At 38.8% G+C, this 14,591-nt stretch overlaps 1 protein-coding gene across 2 annotated transcripts in view; it reads left to right on the top strand.

Moving 5' to 3' along the window:
* Positions 1 to 7,905: 7,905 nt before the first annotated feature.
* The window catches only part of SPI1 (Spi-1 proto-oncogene), a 20,006-nt gene continuing 13,320 nt past the window's right edge, over positions 7,906 to 14,591 (top strand). Inside the window, exons 1-2 of one of the 2 annotated variants that reach the window (XM_010084283.1) lie at positions 8,201 to 8,245; positions 8,512 to 8,514. In XM_010084283.1, coding sequence (XP_010082585.1) covers positions 8,201 to 8,245; positions 8,512 to 8,514 — 48 coding nt within the window. Of the gene's footprint in view, positions 8,246 to 8,511; positions 8,515 to 14,591 lie in introns of both variants that reach the window. The other variant, XM_010084284.1, reaches the window with a different exon arrangement.

The raw sequence follows: 14,591 nt of genomic DNA, 5'->3' as shown, positions 1-14,591 counted from the left end.
TACCCACCACCATAATTTTAATTCCAAAACACTCAAAGAGCTTTACATATTCAAAAATATTCACCACAAAGCAGAATTTTGCACTAAATGTGTGCAGTTATGTAGCATAAACTAAAAGTGGAAATGCATTCCCATAAATAAGTAGAGAAGAACTTCTGCGCAATGCATATGGGAGTGATGGCCTCTGGAAGGTTAAACCAAGGCAGGGCGGTCAGTAACGCTGGGTTATTCTAGGTTGAGAGTAATCTGCACTGAGCATGCAAAGTGATACCATGACCAGAACAATAACTGTGAAGCAAAAAGCAATATTGAAAAGACCTTCATTTGTAGAGGAATCTTCCACAATACCTCAGACATCTGTAACACCAGAGACAGGGTAGATGGGTGAGTAGGGTGCTCTCCAGAAGCATTATGATTACATGAATGATTAGGAATAAAACAGTGAAAAAGCTTCATCTAACCGTAGCATTAAGGAGAGATTACTAGGAAAGCAGGCAGAAGCAACAACAGGGAGTAGCAGGAGCAGGACAGAGGAAACACCGTGGGTTGGGATAGTGAGATAAATAGCACCTGCACTCTTGAAGTCTTTGTCCTTTGCCTGCTGCTCCAAAGGCAAACTTTGCCATTGGTTTGGTGGAGAAACTAACTTGGAACAGACACATTATGTTTCTTCTCACCACAGTAAAAATCCTACAGCCAGATAGGGACTGGGGGAAGATGGCAAGATCTTGGCTGGACACAAATGGTGCTCAGAAGAAAAGCTATACAAATAAAATAAAATCGGAGGTTCCTCTAGGTCACAGAGTTGAAAAACTTTTCTACTTGCAGATTTCTAAAATGGTTCCATGTAGGTGCAAACATACATGCAATTTATATGGTCAGTTTAGGCCCACTCAGATCCCTCAGAAATACTCCATGGACTGGCAGAGGCCCACAAACCATGAGTTGAAAAGTCACTAAATCATGACTGGAAAATATAGGGCTAAACCTGGTACTTGTACTAGTTAAACTAAATTTAATTTCTGTATTTCTGAATTAAATTAGACCAACATTGATAATGCTATGCTGCAACTGTAAACTTGAATCCACTTTACAATCCAGTAGTTGAATTAAATTTTAAATAAATGGCTACGGCTTTGTATGTAGGTGAGGTCTGTGACTGAAGAGACAAAAAACTTGAGTAAACGCAGGGGCACAGGGGTGGGAATAAGGGGACTGCAGAAGAGTTGAAGCTCCATTTATCAGCAGAGTGCATTTTATCAGCAGTTTTACCTATATTTACCATGCTGTAAGTAACTGCATGTAGTATTCCTAACAGAACTGTGACTATCTTACCCCATTGTGTTATCAGTCACAATGGTTACTAACAAGACCCTCCTCAACAGTCAAAGCCATGGGAAAGACCATCCCCCCCTCAGCTGGCAGGAATCCTACAATCTGGGGACAGAGTCAGCTGAGTTATAAATACTCAGCCGTGGCTCTGTTTTGGTGTCTACTCCTCTGTCTCCTACCATCTCCTACTGAGAAAAGAACCATTTCCCTTTTCTTAATGACCACTGAAATCATTTAGGGAATTTCCAGCACACGGTGTACAGATACTGATTCACTTTAACCCCAGAAAATGTTTAACTCCTTCTGGGAATTATTGTGAATTGATCCAGTCCTACAAACTAAGATACCCCTCTTTTTCCCTTTCAGCCATATGCAAGCACTTAGTATCCAAAGCTTTCTGCTCCTCTGCACCCCTCTGTCACTGCAGTGAAATCTTCTTTGTCACAAGACCTTAGCCTCTCCACACTGTTAATTGGGTCAGTTTTGTGGAGGTCTCTTCTCCTAAAATGGGAAGATAATTTCAGCTTTCTCATTTTCTGAGATCCATGTATACCTCCTAGCTGACTCTTCTCTAACAGTCTTTAAAATGTTTCACTGCCACCACTAATATAACGTGGTCAAAACAAAACCTCTCTGTTTTCCTTCCCTTCTACCTCTTTCTTTTAGCAAAGCTATTCTTCTCACTCTTGCTGTCACTTGGGTGTTATCTCTGACACTATTCCAATCTACACAAGCAGGCTTTATCAAGGATGTGCAGCTTCCTCTTGTAGGACACCTGTAAGATCAATTTTTTTCACTTTCCTTTCATTGCCTAAACTCTCTCTCAGCAGTCTCCTTCTCTCTCACTTTCCTGGCTTCAGATTCTCCTTTCCCTTTCTCTGCCTTCTCCAGTGTAAGGGGGGAAGAAAGCACTGTTCAAATGCTCTCTTTTGTGTTTCTCCACTATATTCCTCTCAATTATCACATCAAAACCAAATTTTTAAGTCCTTTTAAGAACCTTCACACTACTGGTCCTCCCTAGTCTTTGTTTAATGTGTAATATAATACAATAATGCAATTGTTTAATGTTTGATGTAATACTTCTGGCACAAGAAGAGTTAAATACAGTTCAGTACAGTCAAATAGTGGATTGTAAGTACAGCAAGTTGTTTGTATTAAAAAAAAAGACTGCAAAATTAGAAGGCAATAACCACAGTTGTGAGAACAACAGGAGAGAGGAAATAAAGTAGCAACCCGCATATTGTTAGCAGAACAACTTTACAAAAAATATAGTACCAAAATACAGAGCAAAACAACTGCAACCAAGCCAAGAATTATCCACTCCTTCAGTGGGCCTGCAGTCTTTACATGGCTGATGGAGCATTTGTCCAAGGCGTAACCAAACTCTGCTTCTAAAAAACTGAACAGCTTAAGATGGAGCTACTTATCTCTCAACTGTTAATTTTTTCTACCAGAAGATTACTGAGAGATGCCAGCTTTTTACCAAACCCTGCAGATTTCAAGGCACCTGAAAAAACCCTACAGGCAAGAAAGCAAAAATGAAGATGAAATAATCTAACTGCATGTGACTTAGATAGTAAAGATAGTCTAGGGTTACAAAAGAATGAAATGTAACTAATTCAAACACGGTTTTTCTTATCAGTAACTACTTCTGTAAGAAAAAAGTTTCAATAGATAATATACTAGACTGTGTCATAAACAAGTCATACACACCTGTGATAGTCATACACCTAAAGCTGCCATGAGGCTTGCATGCATGTTTCACCTCTTATACAGCCAAATGTCTGCTGTGAGGATGTATAAAGAGCACTGGCTTCTAGCACTTCGGTTCCTCTGTTTATGCAAAATTCCAGACACAAAGTCCTTGTGAAAGTGGTGGCAGAGAACAGGAAGCACACTTGTAAACCCACCGGCTACCTAAAGACATGTTTATTTAGGAATAGTGTTTTTCTGTTCGGAATCCTGAGAGATTACTAAGAGATATAATCCTAATAAAATGCAAGTCTGGAAAGTATTATTTACCTTAGGTGAGCAAGACTTCTCCCTAGATACAACTGCAGTCTCAAGAAAGAACTGCTGCCTAAATATCCAAATCAAACTCCATACAGCAGAGGTACTTCTGACACAGCTTGGCAGAGGTCACTATGGACCCAGGGGAAGAATCCTCTCTAATGGTGGGTGCAAATCAGCAATTTCGTTCAGATCATAAGTGCACTTCTAAAATTAATCTCCTGATCCTCCTTGCTTACTGTACTGTAATTTGCACCACATAGCAGTATTAGAGCGCACAAACTGGATTCTTTTCAGTTGAAACTGAAGATGTGGCTCAGGACTCCAGCTGCAAATGGGAATTCAGTCCATGGCGTCAGACTAGAGCCAGTCTGAAGTGGCACCTCAAAGGAAATACAAGGTGGTTGTTGAGCCTTCAGTAACAACAATTTTTTTCTCTACAGATATGCTCTTATTGAGCCATATCTAAGATGCATCTTATCCTTATAGTTTAACTTTGACCATTAAAGTATCTGATTTTGCAGGGGTGGGGGGAACCTCAATTGGACTGTAGGTTCAAGGCATAACTCTATGAAGGGGTGTTAGACAATGCTCCCTCCTTGCATCTTACTGGCGCTCCTGTCCGTAAGCAGTATGTAGGCATGTAGGCTGGATGTAAACTTCAAGAGTGGATGGTATTAGAACACTCTTCCTTGTTAATTGCTTGAAATGATACAAAAGTTTTGAGAGATTGGATGACTGTAAATCAGCAGTTTTTTTTTATGCATAAATTGAAAATCTGTTGCCTGTCGAATGCAGAAGACATCAAATCTTATAGCTATTTGAACATGCCTTAAAGGCAAAACAAGGTTTTCCAAATACAGTAAATAATAAAATGTAGCTGAGATGTAAACAGATCTTGAAGCCATATAAATTGCCAAAGGTGAATTTTTTTCTTTGCCAAATTCTGCTTTATGGACAGTTTAAAAGTTACTAATAAAATGAGAAATGCAATGCTTTTCATTTCTGTAAGTGATTTCATATTATAATGGGTTCTTAAAATATCCATGAGGCTTTCTGGATCAACACTGACTCAAGTTACTCCTGTTCCTCCCAGTGAAAACGGTTATCTTCACTGTGATATGGATTTAGTCTAGTCTATGCTTGAAAATCTTTGCCAATATAGTGAAGTTAGTTAAGACTGTGTTATTTTAATGACATCTTAATGACATTTCCCCCTGTCAAAAGTCCTTGTACAGATGCCATTACGTAAAACTTGTGAAGTCCTGAAAGCTAGACTTTCAAAAGCACTTTTTTGCCACTAGGAACCACATCAACTCTAGGAGGGGATGCCCACATAGTGAGGAAAAGTCTTTGTTCAAATGTAGCCATGGTGCTAAACCTGTGGGTATCACAAGAGAACATCAGTGAGTCATAACCTATCACAGTGGAAAGCTGAGCACGTATTTCAGTGGAGTCTACATTCAGACTGTTAGGGATCTGAGGTGAAGCTCCACATCAGAAAAAGTGGTGACAAATTCTTCGCAGCCAGGAACTTGCAGCAGCCATTTTCTGTCTCCTACTCCCTTGTTACGGAAAAACGCAACAAAGATATTTCAACTTATATCTTCAACTCAGTAGCAGTATATCTAACCGAGTCAAATGCAGAGGATTTTGCTCTAGAGCTCCAGACCCCACAGGTTCCACAGTCAGAAAGACCCATGGACTCTTTTAAGAGAAGAAGGCAGACCCCCTGCCATGTCATCTGAATGGATATTCACCGTTAAAGGATGGTATACAAGACATACAAGCTATATTATCTGTAGATAAAACAAGTTCAATGGAAAACATAGCTCTGGGAAGAGTATGGAATATACCAGGGAATTCCTAGCTTAGAAGTCTTGTCTTACTCTTACAAGAAAACTCAGTAGCAGAATCTACGTAAACACCTGTTTCTGATTAAAAGATTTCAGGGTGAGTGATGTTGTATGTGGTTTTAGTAGGGAGAAAAATTACCTTCCTAGCACCAAACAAGGTTTGAGGTATTGGGACCTCTCTGTGATGTGGCTGCGAGTTGAAACCCCTTTGCTTGGGTAGCTTGTGGTTAGAAATAGCTTGAAGAGTAAATGGGTAGAGGTAGGGGAAGAACTACTGCAAAAAACTGCACACAGTGAGGTGATGCTTAAAGGGAAAATCTCTCAGATTAAAATTAATGGTAAATGTTTTCAGAAATAATCTCTCAGAAACGTAATCTTTCAACTCAGCAGGTTTTTCTCTAGTTCTCCAAATTCCCATAATGGAGAAGGATCCCTACGCTACTTCAGAAGGCTTTTTGAAGGTCAGATTATACTCTGACTAGCAGTTCACATCATATGTCTCTGGAAATCGGGTCTCTACTACACAATTGTTTGGTAACTTCATTTGTTTTCTCCATGTAAGTCATCTAATCGGGTACTGCAAGGATCTGGGACAAAAGTGTTGTTTCTAGTGGACCTTCCTTTAGGAGTGAGAAGATTCTGTGATTACAAACATAGGATAAAACACTGGTTATATTAAACAGTGAGAAAGTAATCTATGTTAAGTTTTATCAAGCTTGTTACTAGTGATGTTTCTTTACAAATATACTAGTGTAAACAAGCATTTTATTTTGCTTTTAACATTTCCATTTATGGAAATACTCTCCTTCCTAGGAAGCTTATTCAACTTCTGGACTTTCTGCAGGTCCTCAAGCTTTAGGACGTGTTATTTAGTTCTAATTCATCATACAGAGAATCAGTTTCACTATTTATATTGATAGCCTTGGCATGCTTATGATTACTCATATATTAAAGATGGTTGATAACGTTGGTAAGCTAGCAATCCCTGAGTGCAATAAGGCTGGTGCGAAATACCTATCCTTATTAGGTAATTTCCTGTGCTAAGAGACAGCGCAGAAATATCCTCCAGCATATGAAATATAGTTGCATTCCACTTTAACAGAAGTCTCTCTGTGTAAAACACTACATTTTTAATCCTCCTAGTAGCTGCTTAAGCTATCTTTCAGTGTATGATGAATCAGATAGCATATCTTCTTTGTTCTGAATAGCCTTTATAATAGGCACACAATTTCCACAATTACTTTTATCACCTATTATCCAATTACCCACTTTAAGATTTGTGTATGCTATTGTTCACTCCCTTCTCCTTTGTTTGCACTGAATTTTATTGTCAGGACTGTACTATGCTTTTCTCCTTTTACCCCAGGTGGTTCTCATCACTTCCAGGCTGGTATCCAAGGGGAGACTTGAAAACCATCTCAGAGGCAGAAGAGGATTTTAGTGCTTGCTTATTTCTAGGTTAAAGTCAAGATTTCATGGTACTGAGAAAATAAGAATGAAATGGTTGTGTATCAACTGGTGCTGGTGAAATTCAGTTTGGGGCTTCAAGAGTTAATTTCCCATCCTGTTCTTAATCTTATCCCATTGGTAATATGGTTTGCTGGTTGAGTTCCTTAGGGTGGGGAATGAGAGGAACTTGCGAGTGGCCTCTGGTTTTACCAGTGTACGAGGGAGGAAGTCTGTAGTGGCTGAAATTCCCCCTCACACATAGACCCAGGTGAGTGGTGAACAGGCTACTTTCAAAAGCAGAACCTGTGGCACATGGGCATAGATTGAAGGGGAACAACCCAGACAAAGAAATTTCACTTTTCCAAGACCTGAGTAACTAACTGCAAAGAATGCATTTTGCAGATTGAGGGTGTTCCCCCCTTGTAGCCAGGCCCCACCCTCTACATCCTGCCCCGTGGCCCACTCGCTCCTGTCCCTGCCAGAACCTCAGTACAAAGGACATTTGTTTGGTGACACCAAATGCAAGTAGAACAGGGGGACAAAGAGAGGGGACAACACCACATGAGAAGAGCTAAAGCAAAATCTCAACAAGAAATTTTGGCACCTGACTGTTTAGATAAAAGTCTACAAATGTTGTTCTCCACTCACTCTTAGGTACTCAGGATTGGAGAGAAGTCACTGCATGGGACACATAATACTTTCTCCTCTTCCCTAGCTGCTTTCTCCTTGCAGGAGCTAGAAAAGAAAAGAAATCCCAAGAAACAAATAAGAGGATTAAGTATCTTTCAGTGAATCATTTTGCTCTGTTGCAAAGTTGATGAAGAAAGTCTCATGGGCTTAACTTCAGTGTTTTGTAGAAACCCAAGACTGTATATTTGAAACTGCATACTCTTTTTTCCCTTTCTGCTAACTATTGCCACCTAATTCCAACTCAGGGCCATTATTAAAGCAAGTCTATGCCACCGCACAGTCCTCACAGAAGTTGTCAGGACCGTGTCTCTATGACACACCATTAAACTGAGAGCAGCACCATTGTTATGGTTCATCTGCAGCAGGAAGCACAGAGTCTTCCACAGAGCACTGCGCCCATATGCTTGTTTATTGCTAGCAGGGCCAGGCTCTGGGTTGCTGATTATACAGTAAGCACCTGCCCATGGCAGATCTGGCTCAGGGCAGACTTCCTGTTACAGCGCCGCAGCTCCCTGAAATGAGATTTATGCAAACTGGCTAAAAGCTGTGATGTCACAGCGCACTGATAGACCCAAGGGCTATCTCCCTTCTACAGACATTTGATAAAATCAGGAACTTCACATACAACTCGGGAAGAAGTTCACCTCAGAACCTATTAGGGCAAACTATGAAAACTTGTTAGGGTCCTTCTCCTATCCTGAGATCCATCACTGCAAAGGGACTTCACGGAGTCCGGGGATCTCACTTTTTTCTTTTTTTTTTTTTTTCTTTTTTTCTTTTTTTTTTAATGTGATTTTTTTCAAGTCAGTTATTCTGGATGTTTGAAAATTGAGTTAAGAAAAATTCATTCAGAAGTTGGCTGAATGTTGCAAGCTTGCAAAATGGAAGGATTTCCCCTCATTCCCCCTGTGAGTATATGGGGTTTATTCCTAATATGGATCATTGGGCTCAGTAGCAAAAGGCAAAGTAAACCAGGGTTTATTTTTTGAGAATATCTCTGTTTTGGTCTGTATTTGTAATGCCAGGAAGTTGGGCTAAGGTCAATATGTAAAGCTAGTGACAACATTGCAATGAATGGGAAATTAACATTTCCTCCCTAAACTTGTATCTGATTTTGATTTCCATTTGTTTTCACAGATTAAATGTATGGTGTTTTTGTACAGTGTGCATATAGCAAGTCAGTATATTTTTTTTTTCAGTGCCGGCTTTGTGATCTAAGGCCGAGTCTTTCTTCAGGTTGTAATTCTTAATAGTCTGTAGTCTCTGACATAGTTTATGTATTTAACTATGTCTGTGAGAGAAGAGTTGCTGAATACTGATTTTACGTATTGCAGATTTTACGACTCTGTGCTCTTTGCAATGATGGCATTTTAGTTTCTAACTTCATCTTCTCTTGAACTGACGTCTCCTGAATTCACTTGCTATGACAAAACAATTGGTGAATGAGGGGGTAAAGAATCACAGCCCTTAATTGTGTCTTTCAATGTTTTCTCAAAGATACAAATTTTTCTGTATGCTTATGAGGTTGTTCTATCCTTTCTTTAACTCTGAAGCATTGTTACACTGCTGTCATTTATCATATGGTGGGTTCGGAAATTATTATTTATGAAGAACGTAATGTCACTAACCTGTAGTTCAGAAACAAACCTTAATGGGAAATCTCTAAGCAGAATGGGCAAAAGAGGCCCTGGCTAGATTTCATTATGCTTGTAGATGCTGAAGAGATAACAGATAAGGTGTTTTACTTGGCTTTCTATGTGATAGATTACTTATGGTAATTGCTATATATGTTCAGAAAAAAGAAAGAGGCAATGCAGATACAAGAGTCCATTTAACACAACTTGTATCAAGTTTTCTTTTCATCTTGTCCCATCTAATGAAGGCTAAAGACATGTTTCCTTATCCACCACCCAGAAAGATGGCCCTTTGAATTCCTTTCATGTTTGGTATCCATGTTAACTGAAAAAAAGAGTCTTCTTTTTGGGAGACCCTTTATTCTAGCAGTTCATCAGCAGTGTCCCTGAAATCCCCTGTCTCCCCAAAGGGTGAGAAGATCCTAAAAATCTTCTTTCTCTTTCTTTTTCTTAAATACACCAAGTTGTCCAGTGGATCACCGTAAACGGGTCAGGATAGAAATCTGAAAAGAAACTGAGAAAATGAAAAAAGTACACAGAGATTTCTCAATATGTTACTTGTTGGGCTTTAAAAAAAAAAAAAAATCAAAAAGAAACCCAAACCCTGTCCTCAACTACCCCAGAAACCAACATCTCCATTTTAAAAATATATATATAATTGTTAATTTTCTGTCCACTCATTCACTCATAGCCAAGTTTTCTGGACTTTTTTTCAGTATTGAATTATAGCACATACATTGAATGAATGGAGTGGAAATTTAACACAGTCTGGCCCATATTCTAATTTGTGTTGCAGTTAATATTCTGGCTGAACTCTGTTCACATGAATTATACAGTAGGCAGTGAAAATACAATTACATCTTACAGAAGCACTTGACACGGCAATTTGGTTTTTATTTTTGTGATTAAAATGCCCCAAAATTAATAATTTTTGTGGTTTGTACTTTCAAAATTGTTTTAAGTGCACTTGGGGCACTGCCAGTTAGAGACCCACATGGCATCATTATAAATGTCTGTGTCTCCTGGGACATTTTTGGAGGGGAGACATAAGCCTGTTTCTAGACAGGGGTTTCTGTGAAGCAATACTTCCCTCCTCTGCCCCTCCCCTTTCAGTTGAGGGTAGGTTAGTAACTGCCTTCCTCTTGACTACCCTCGGAAACTCTTACCCTTCATGTGGAAAACGCTGCTCAAATAGTTTAGGAGTATTGCATCTTTCTCTGAACATTAGGATTTTTGTACGGAAAAGTTCTGCAAAGTGGGCCCATGTCTTTCAGTGCAGGATGGAATCTAGTTGTGCTACGGGGTGAAAAATTATGAAGTCAAACAGCTTTGCCTAAAGAGGACCCCAGTTATATGTAAATCCTTAAGTAGCCACCTGTAGAAATCACAGCTTTGAATGGAAGTAATTTGTATGAGAACAAAAATGCCCTGCAGAAGCGCTCTGTTCCACATAACTGCATTGGCAGCATGGTCCAGTGAGGCTGGCCCGATGAGTGATCATGCTAATATTTTTACTCAGCTTTTCTAAAATAGTTATACTGTAATTTTTTTCCAAGGAAATATGGTTAATCTTGGCCTTAAAACTTGTCTCAGCAGCACATCATTGGAAACTGTGTGGAGTATTTCTGAATCACATGCCGGTGAATAGCTATGTCAGGATAACAACAAAAGATCATAATTTAGTGAATTTACAATCACCTGGAATCATCTGATAGAGTCTTGGCAAATAACAAGAATTTTCAGATTGCTATTCAACTGAGTCCCTTGTATCTCTCCTAACGAATAACAACCAAGCTTTCTCTGAGTAGTTTTGTGGCTTTTCCCTTGATTTCCAGGGCAAAGGAGGAAGATGGAGGCAACTCTCCATTTATCAAAGTCTGTCAGATGAAGTATTGTTTGTTGACCTATTGCTCAAGGTTGGAATATGGTTTTAGATAGTGTACTGCACCTCATGGCATGTAGGAAAGGAGATACCAACTTCAGACCACAGCTATGAGTTGCTAACAAAGCTTTCTGTCACTCTTTTACATTAAAACAATTGATAGAACAAGTGGCCATTGACATCAGTTAAACATTAAATTGTAACACAAGCCATTCTTTGCTTTTTGTCAGGGGAAACAAAACAGTTCAGTGTCATGGAAGGGCTATTAGTAAGTAAGATGATGAAATGGGTGTGTGGGTGGGGAGGTTCCAGAGAAGGACAGGGCAAGTGGGTAAAGATTGGTGCAAGAGGCAAGAGCAGCACATGGTGAAACCTCTTCTCTCTAACTAGAGAAAAAGCTTTTAATAAAACTTTAAAAAACCAGAGAGATCTTCAAACCAGGTTCTTGGAAATAGTGTCTCTAATGAATAGAGGAAAATATCCCACCTTCCCCTAGGATAATCAGAGAGAATCCATGCTGTACTGTCTCCTTTGACCACCATTTGATGAAGTTTATGATACATAACCTTTAAATATTTAAATACACCTTCCCATAATAGTTACTGTACCACTGAAGATCAGACACCAAGGTGGAAAGTTACACCTGTTCAGGTCCTTTGTGGGGATTGGATCGGTCCAAGTGTATGAGTTAACAAGGATATACACATACATATTTTATGAAATGGATCACTGAGCAGAAAAGAAATTCGAAGAAAATGCCCACACTCCATAATAAAGATATTTTAAGTCCCAGACTTTCAAAACAGAGTACGTAAAACAACAATCTATGTAAAAGCAGACCGTTCTTTAGATGTTGAGTACCTGCAACTCCCTCTGCAGTCAGCCAGATCTCTAAATACTATGGAATCTCTTTTGTAAGAGCCTATTTAACACACCTTCTTTTAGCTCTGGTCACTGAATACACATCTGAACTTGTAAGACTAGCTTTTGAATGCTTGTTCTCAGCTCTCAGACTGAGACACTTGCCTGTTACAATATGTTGGGCTGTAATGAGGGAGCTTGGAAAATCTTAGGGAAGAAGAGACAACAAAGGAAGAACACCACTAGGAAAAGTCGAATGTTCTTTCCCATGCCTAAAATTTGTATTGTTTATCTACTTTTGGACTGACGCTTGGCCTTTCTGCCAAGCTATACTTCTGTAAAGATATGAGTGACAGAGCTTTTGTTGTAGCAGTGGAAATTTTGCACACAGCTAACTAAGCCTAGATTGACAGGACACTGATTTCTTTGGAAATTTGTTTACTTTTTGGCTAAATATTTATCTGAGCTACAACTTTTGATGCATTTAGATATGGGAATTTTTTAAAATTTCAGTCAGTTTCTAGTATTTTAGATGAAAAGAAACAAAGTTTTTTCTTTCAAATTATATACATTTATATTACTTTTTTAACGTCCATTTCTCCCAACTAGTATGATGTGCATTTTCCATTTGGATGTTGAGGTGTCTCCTTTCACAGAATATGAACGCTTTCCTTTGAGTTGTGACAAATTAACAATTCTGAATATGAAGGCATTCATACATTCTTCAGGTTGACGTGATTTAACAGGAAGCATATATATATAGAAAGGAAATGAAAGAGTGGGGTGAATTAATTTGCAAAGATAATGAAAAGTAAAAATTCCATTCAAAACTTTATCCTGAAGAAAGCCAAACACAGTCTCATTTACAACACAAAGAATTTAGGTAGCCAGAAATCAGAAGCATCAGAATCCATGCTGTACTGTCTCCTTTGACCACTCCTCTGAAATCTGTAAAAGAGGTTATACTTCCCATTAAATCTCTGTGTAGATGAAGGGCAATTCTATTGGAATCCTGTTGATTTGGAAAGGGAGACTGCACCTACATCCTCTGGAGACCAGAAATAAGAGGAGTCCCTTCACTGGTATCCCTGCTGTAGATAAAACTAAATGATAATTTGCTCCTTTTACTTAGTCTTTCCCTTGGCTTTTCTTTATTGTGGGCTATAATTTTCTCAAGATTTCCCCAAAACAATTATGCACCACCACAGATTATATTGGGAGCTGACAGCCAGGCAATAGATTTGTTCCTGAGGCTTTGGATATTCCATGGATGTAGTGCCTAGTTAGTGTGTATGCTGTAAGTCATGACATTTTAAACAATCTTAACAGTGCATTTTAATAAGATACCCTAATACAGCATGCAGCTGCTACTAAGGATCTAAAGGTCCAAAGTGATTTCTAAATGTATTTTCTATTCTTTTGTGTTCTAACATCTTAATCCTCTGGGAATAAGTCCCTCATTCTCTTAATCTGATTTCTTCAATGTCACCATAGAAATCACATTAGTAGAAAAGGACAATCTTCAAATCCCAAAATTACAACAGGATGAACTGAAAGAGTTAACTAGAAGAATTAAAGAACAGAGTTAATGAGCAATGGTAATTCTGATGTGGTTTTCATCAGAAAAAAAAATCTTTTCCTTTTGCCAGCTGCTTATCTATCACCTCAATCTGGATCTTAATGGCAGCAGCTGCCTTAGGTTTCATATTCTCAAGCAGTCTAAAGGAGTCTAAAAGAGAAGCTCGCCTGGAATTCTGGCATGCTGTCACTTTAGCCTAAGCTTACAAAACACTGGTGTTCCAAAAATGAGACTTTTATGGAGGGAAATAAGGATTTGAGACATACAGACAGGCATATGAAAATATATGAACATAAAAAGTATGTCTATCATGTAAGTTACCATGTTATTTTAAATATTTGTCCTTTAATGTTAGCTATGCTAACGTCATTAACAGAAGAAAAATGTTTCTGTTAGTACCTTCTAGAACTAATTTCCCTGCCGAACAAACAGCAGGAAGGTGTTTTGAGTTCTACGTTGCTGTTGACACCATAAGAATTTGTTCAGACTTAAAGAAAATATTGTAACAAACTTAATTGGACAGAAGTTTAGCAAAGTCCTGTGAAGGACATTGACCTGCTCTAACTCTTCATTATGGAAAAAGACAAAAAACAAACATTAAATGAAGCAACAGAATTGTGCACAACTAATAATAAACAGACCACCTATATCGAAACAACATAAGACATTAAATATTGGAGTACTAGGAGTGGGGAGGAAGACAAGTGAGAATGTTGCCTTATATGTCGCCTTGTTTTAAGAAAATAGAGAGGACTTTAACTCTACAGCTAAGCATCCAGTAGGTCACAACTCAGTATCTGCCCCACATTTGTACTTTGTAAGTCTTCTGTGTGAATACCTAGCAGCCCTATGCAGCTGATTTGAACCAGCAAACATTCACAGCTCGTCTCAGACAAAAGCTGAGAAAGAAAATTTTTTATGCCCTCTGTCAACTTCATTACCCTCCTACAAACTGCCACCATTCATTGAGACCTCCTAGTAATGCTCAGAATAACATGCGTTGGCAAGACAAGTTTCTGCTTTCTCTCTTGTGTACAGGAGGAATAATAATAATAAATGTCTGTCACTACCAAAGAAAAGGTTTTCCTGCCGTGCTGGTGTGATGGCATCTTGGCTTGGGCCTGATGTCCAAGATGGCTCTCTAGGTAGTATCTGCAGAAGGTTGGAGGATGGGATATCAAGAACTTGTGTAATACCACAGGACAAGTTCTGCTACGCAGTCTGGGTCTAAGGAGATGCTTTTTTTAAAAAAAAAACAACAACAAACAAACAAAAAAACAACAGTGTTTAATGTTAAG

Source organism: Pterocles gutturalis, unplaced genomic scaffold, assembly GCF_000699245.1.
Source record: "Pterocles gutturalis isolate BGI_N339 unplaced genomic scaffold, ASM69924v1 scaffold39085, whole genome shotgun sequence".
NCBI classification, from domain to species: Eukaryota; Metazoa; Chordata; class Aves; order Pterocliformes; family Pteroclidae; genus Pterocles; species Pterocles gutturalis.
The sequence above is the reverse complement of the archived record's forward strand: the minus strand, read 5'-3'. Positions and strand labels throughout refer to the sequence as shown.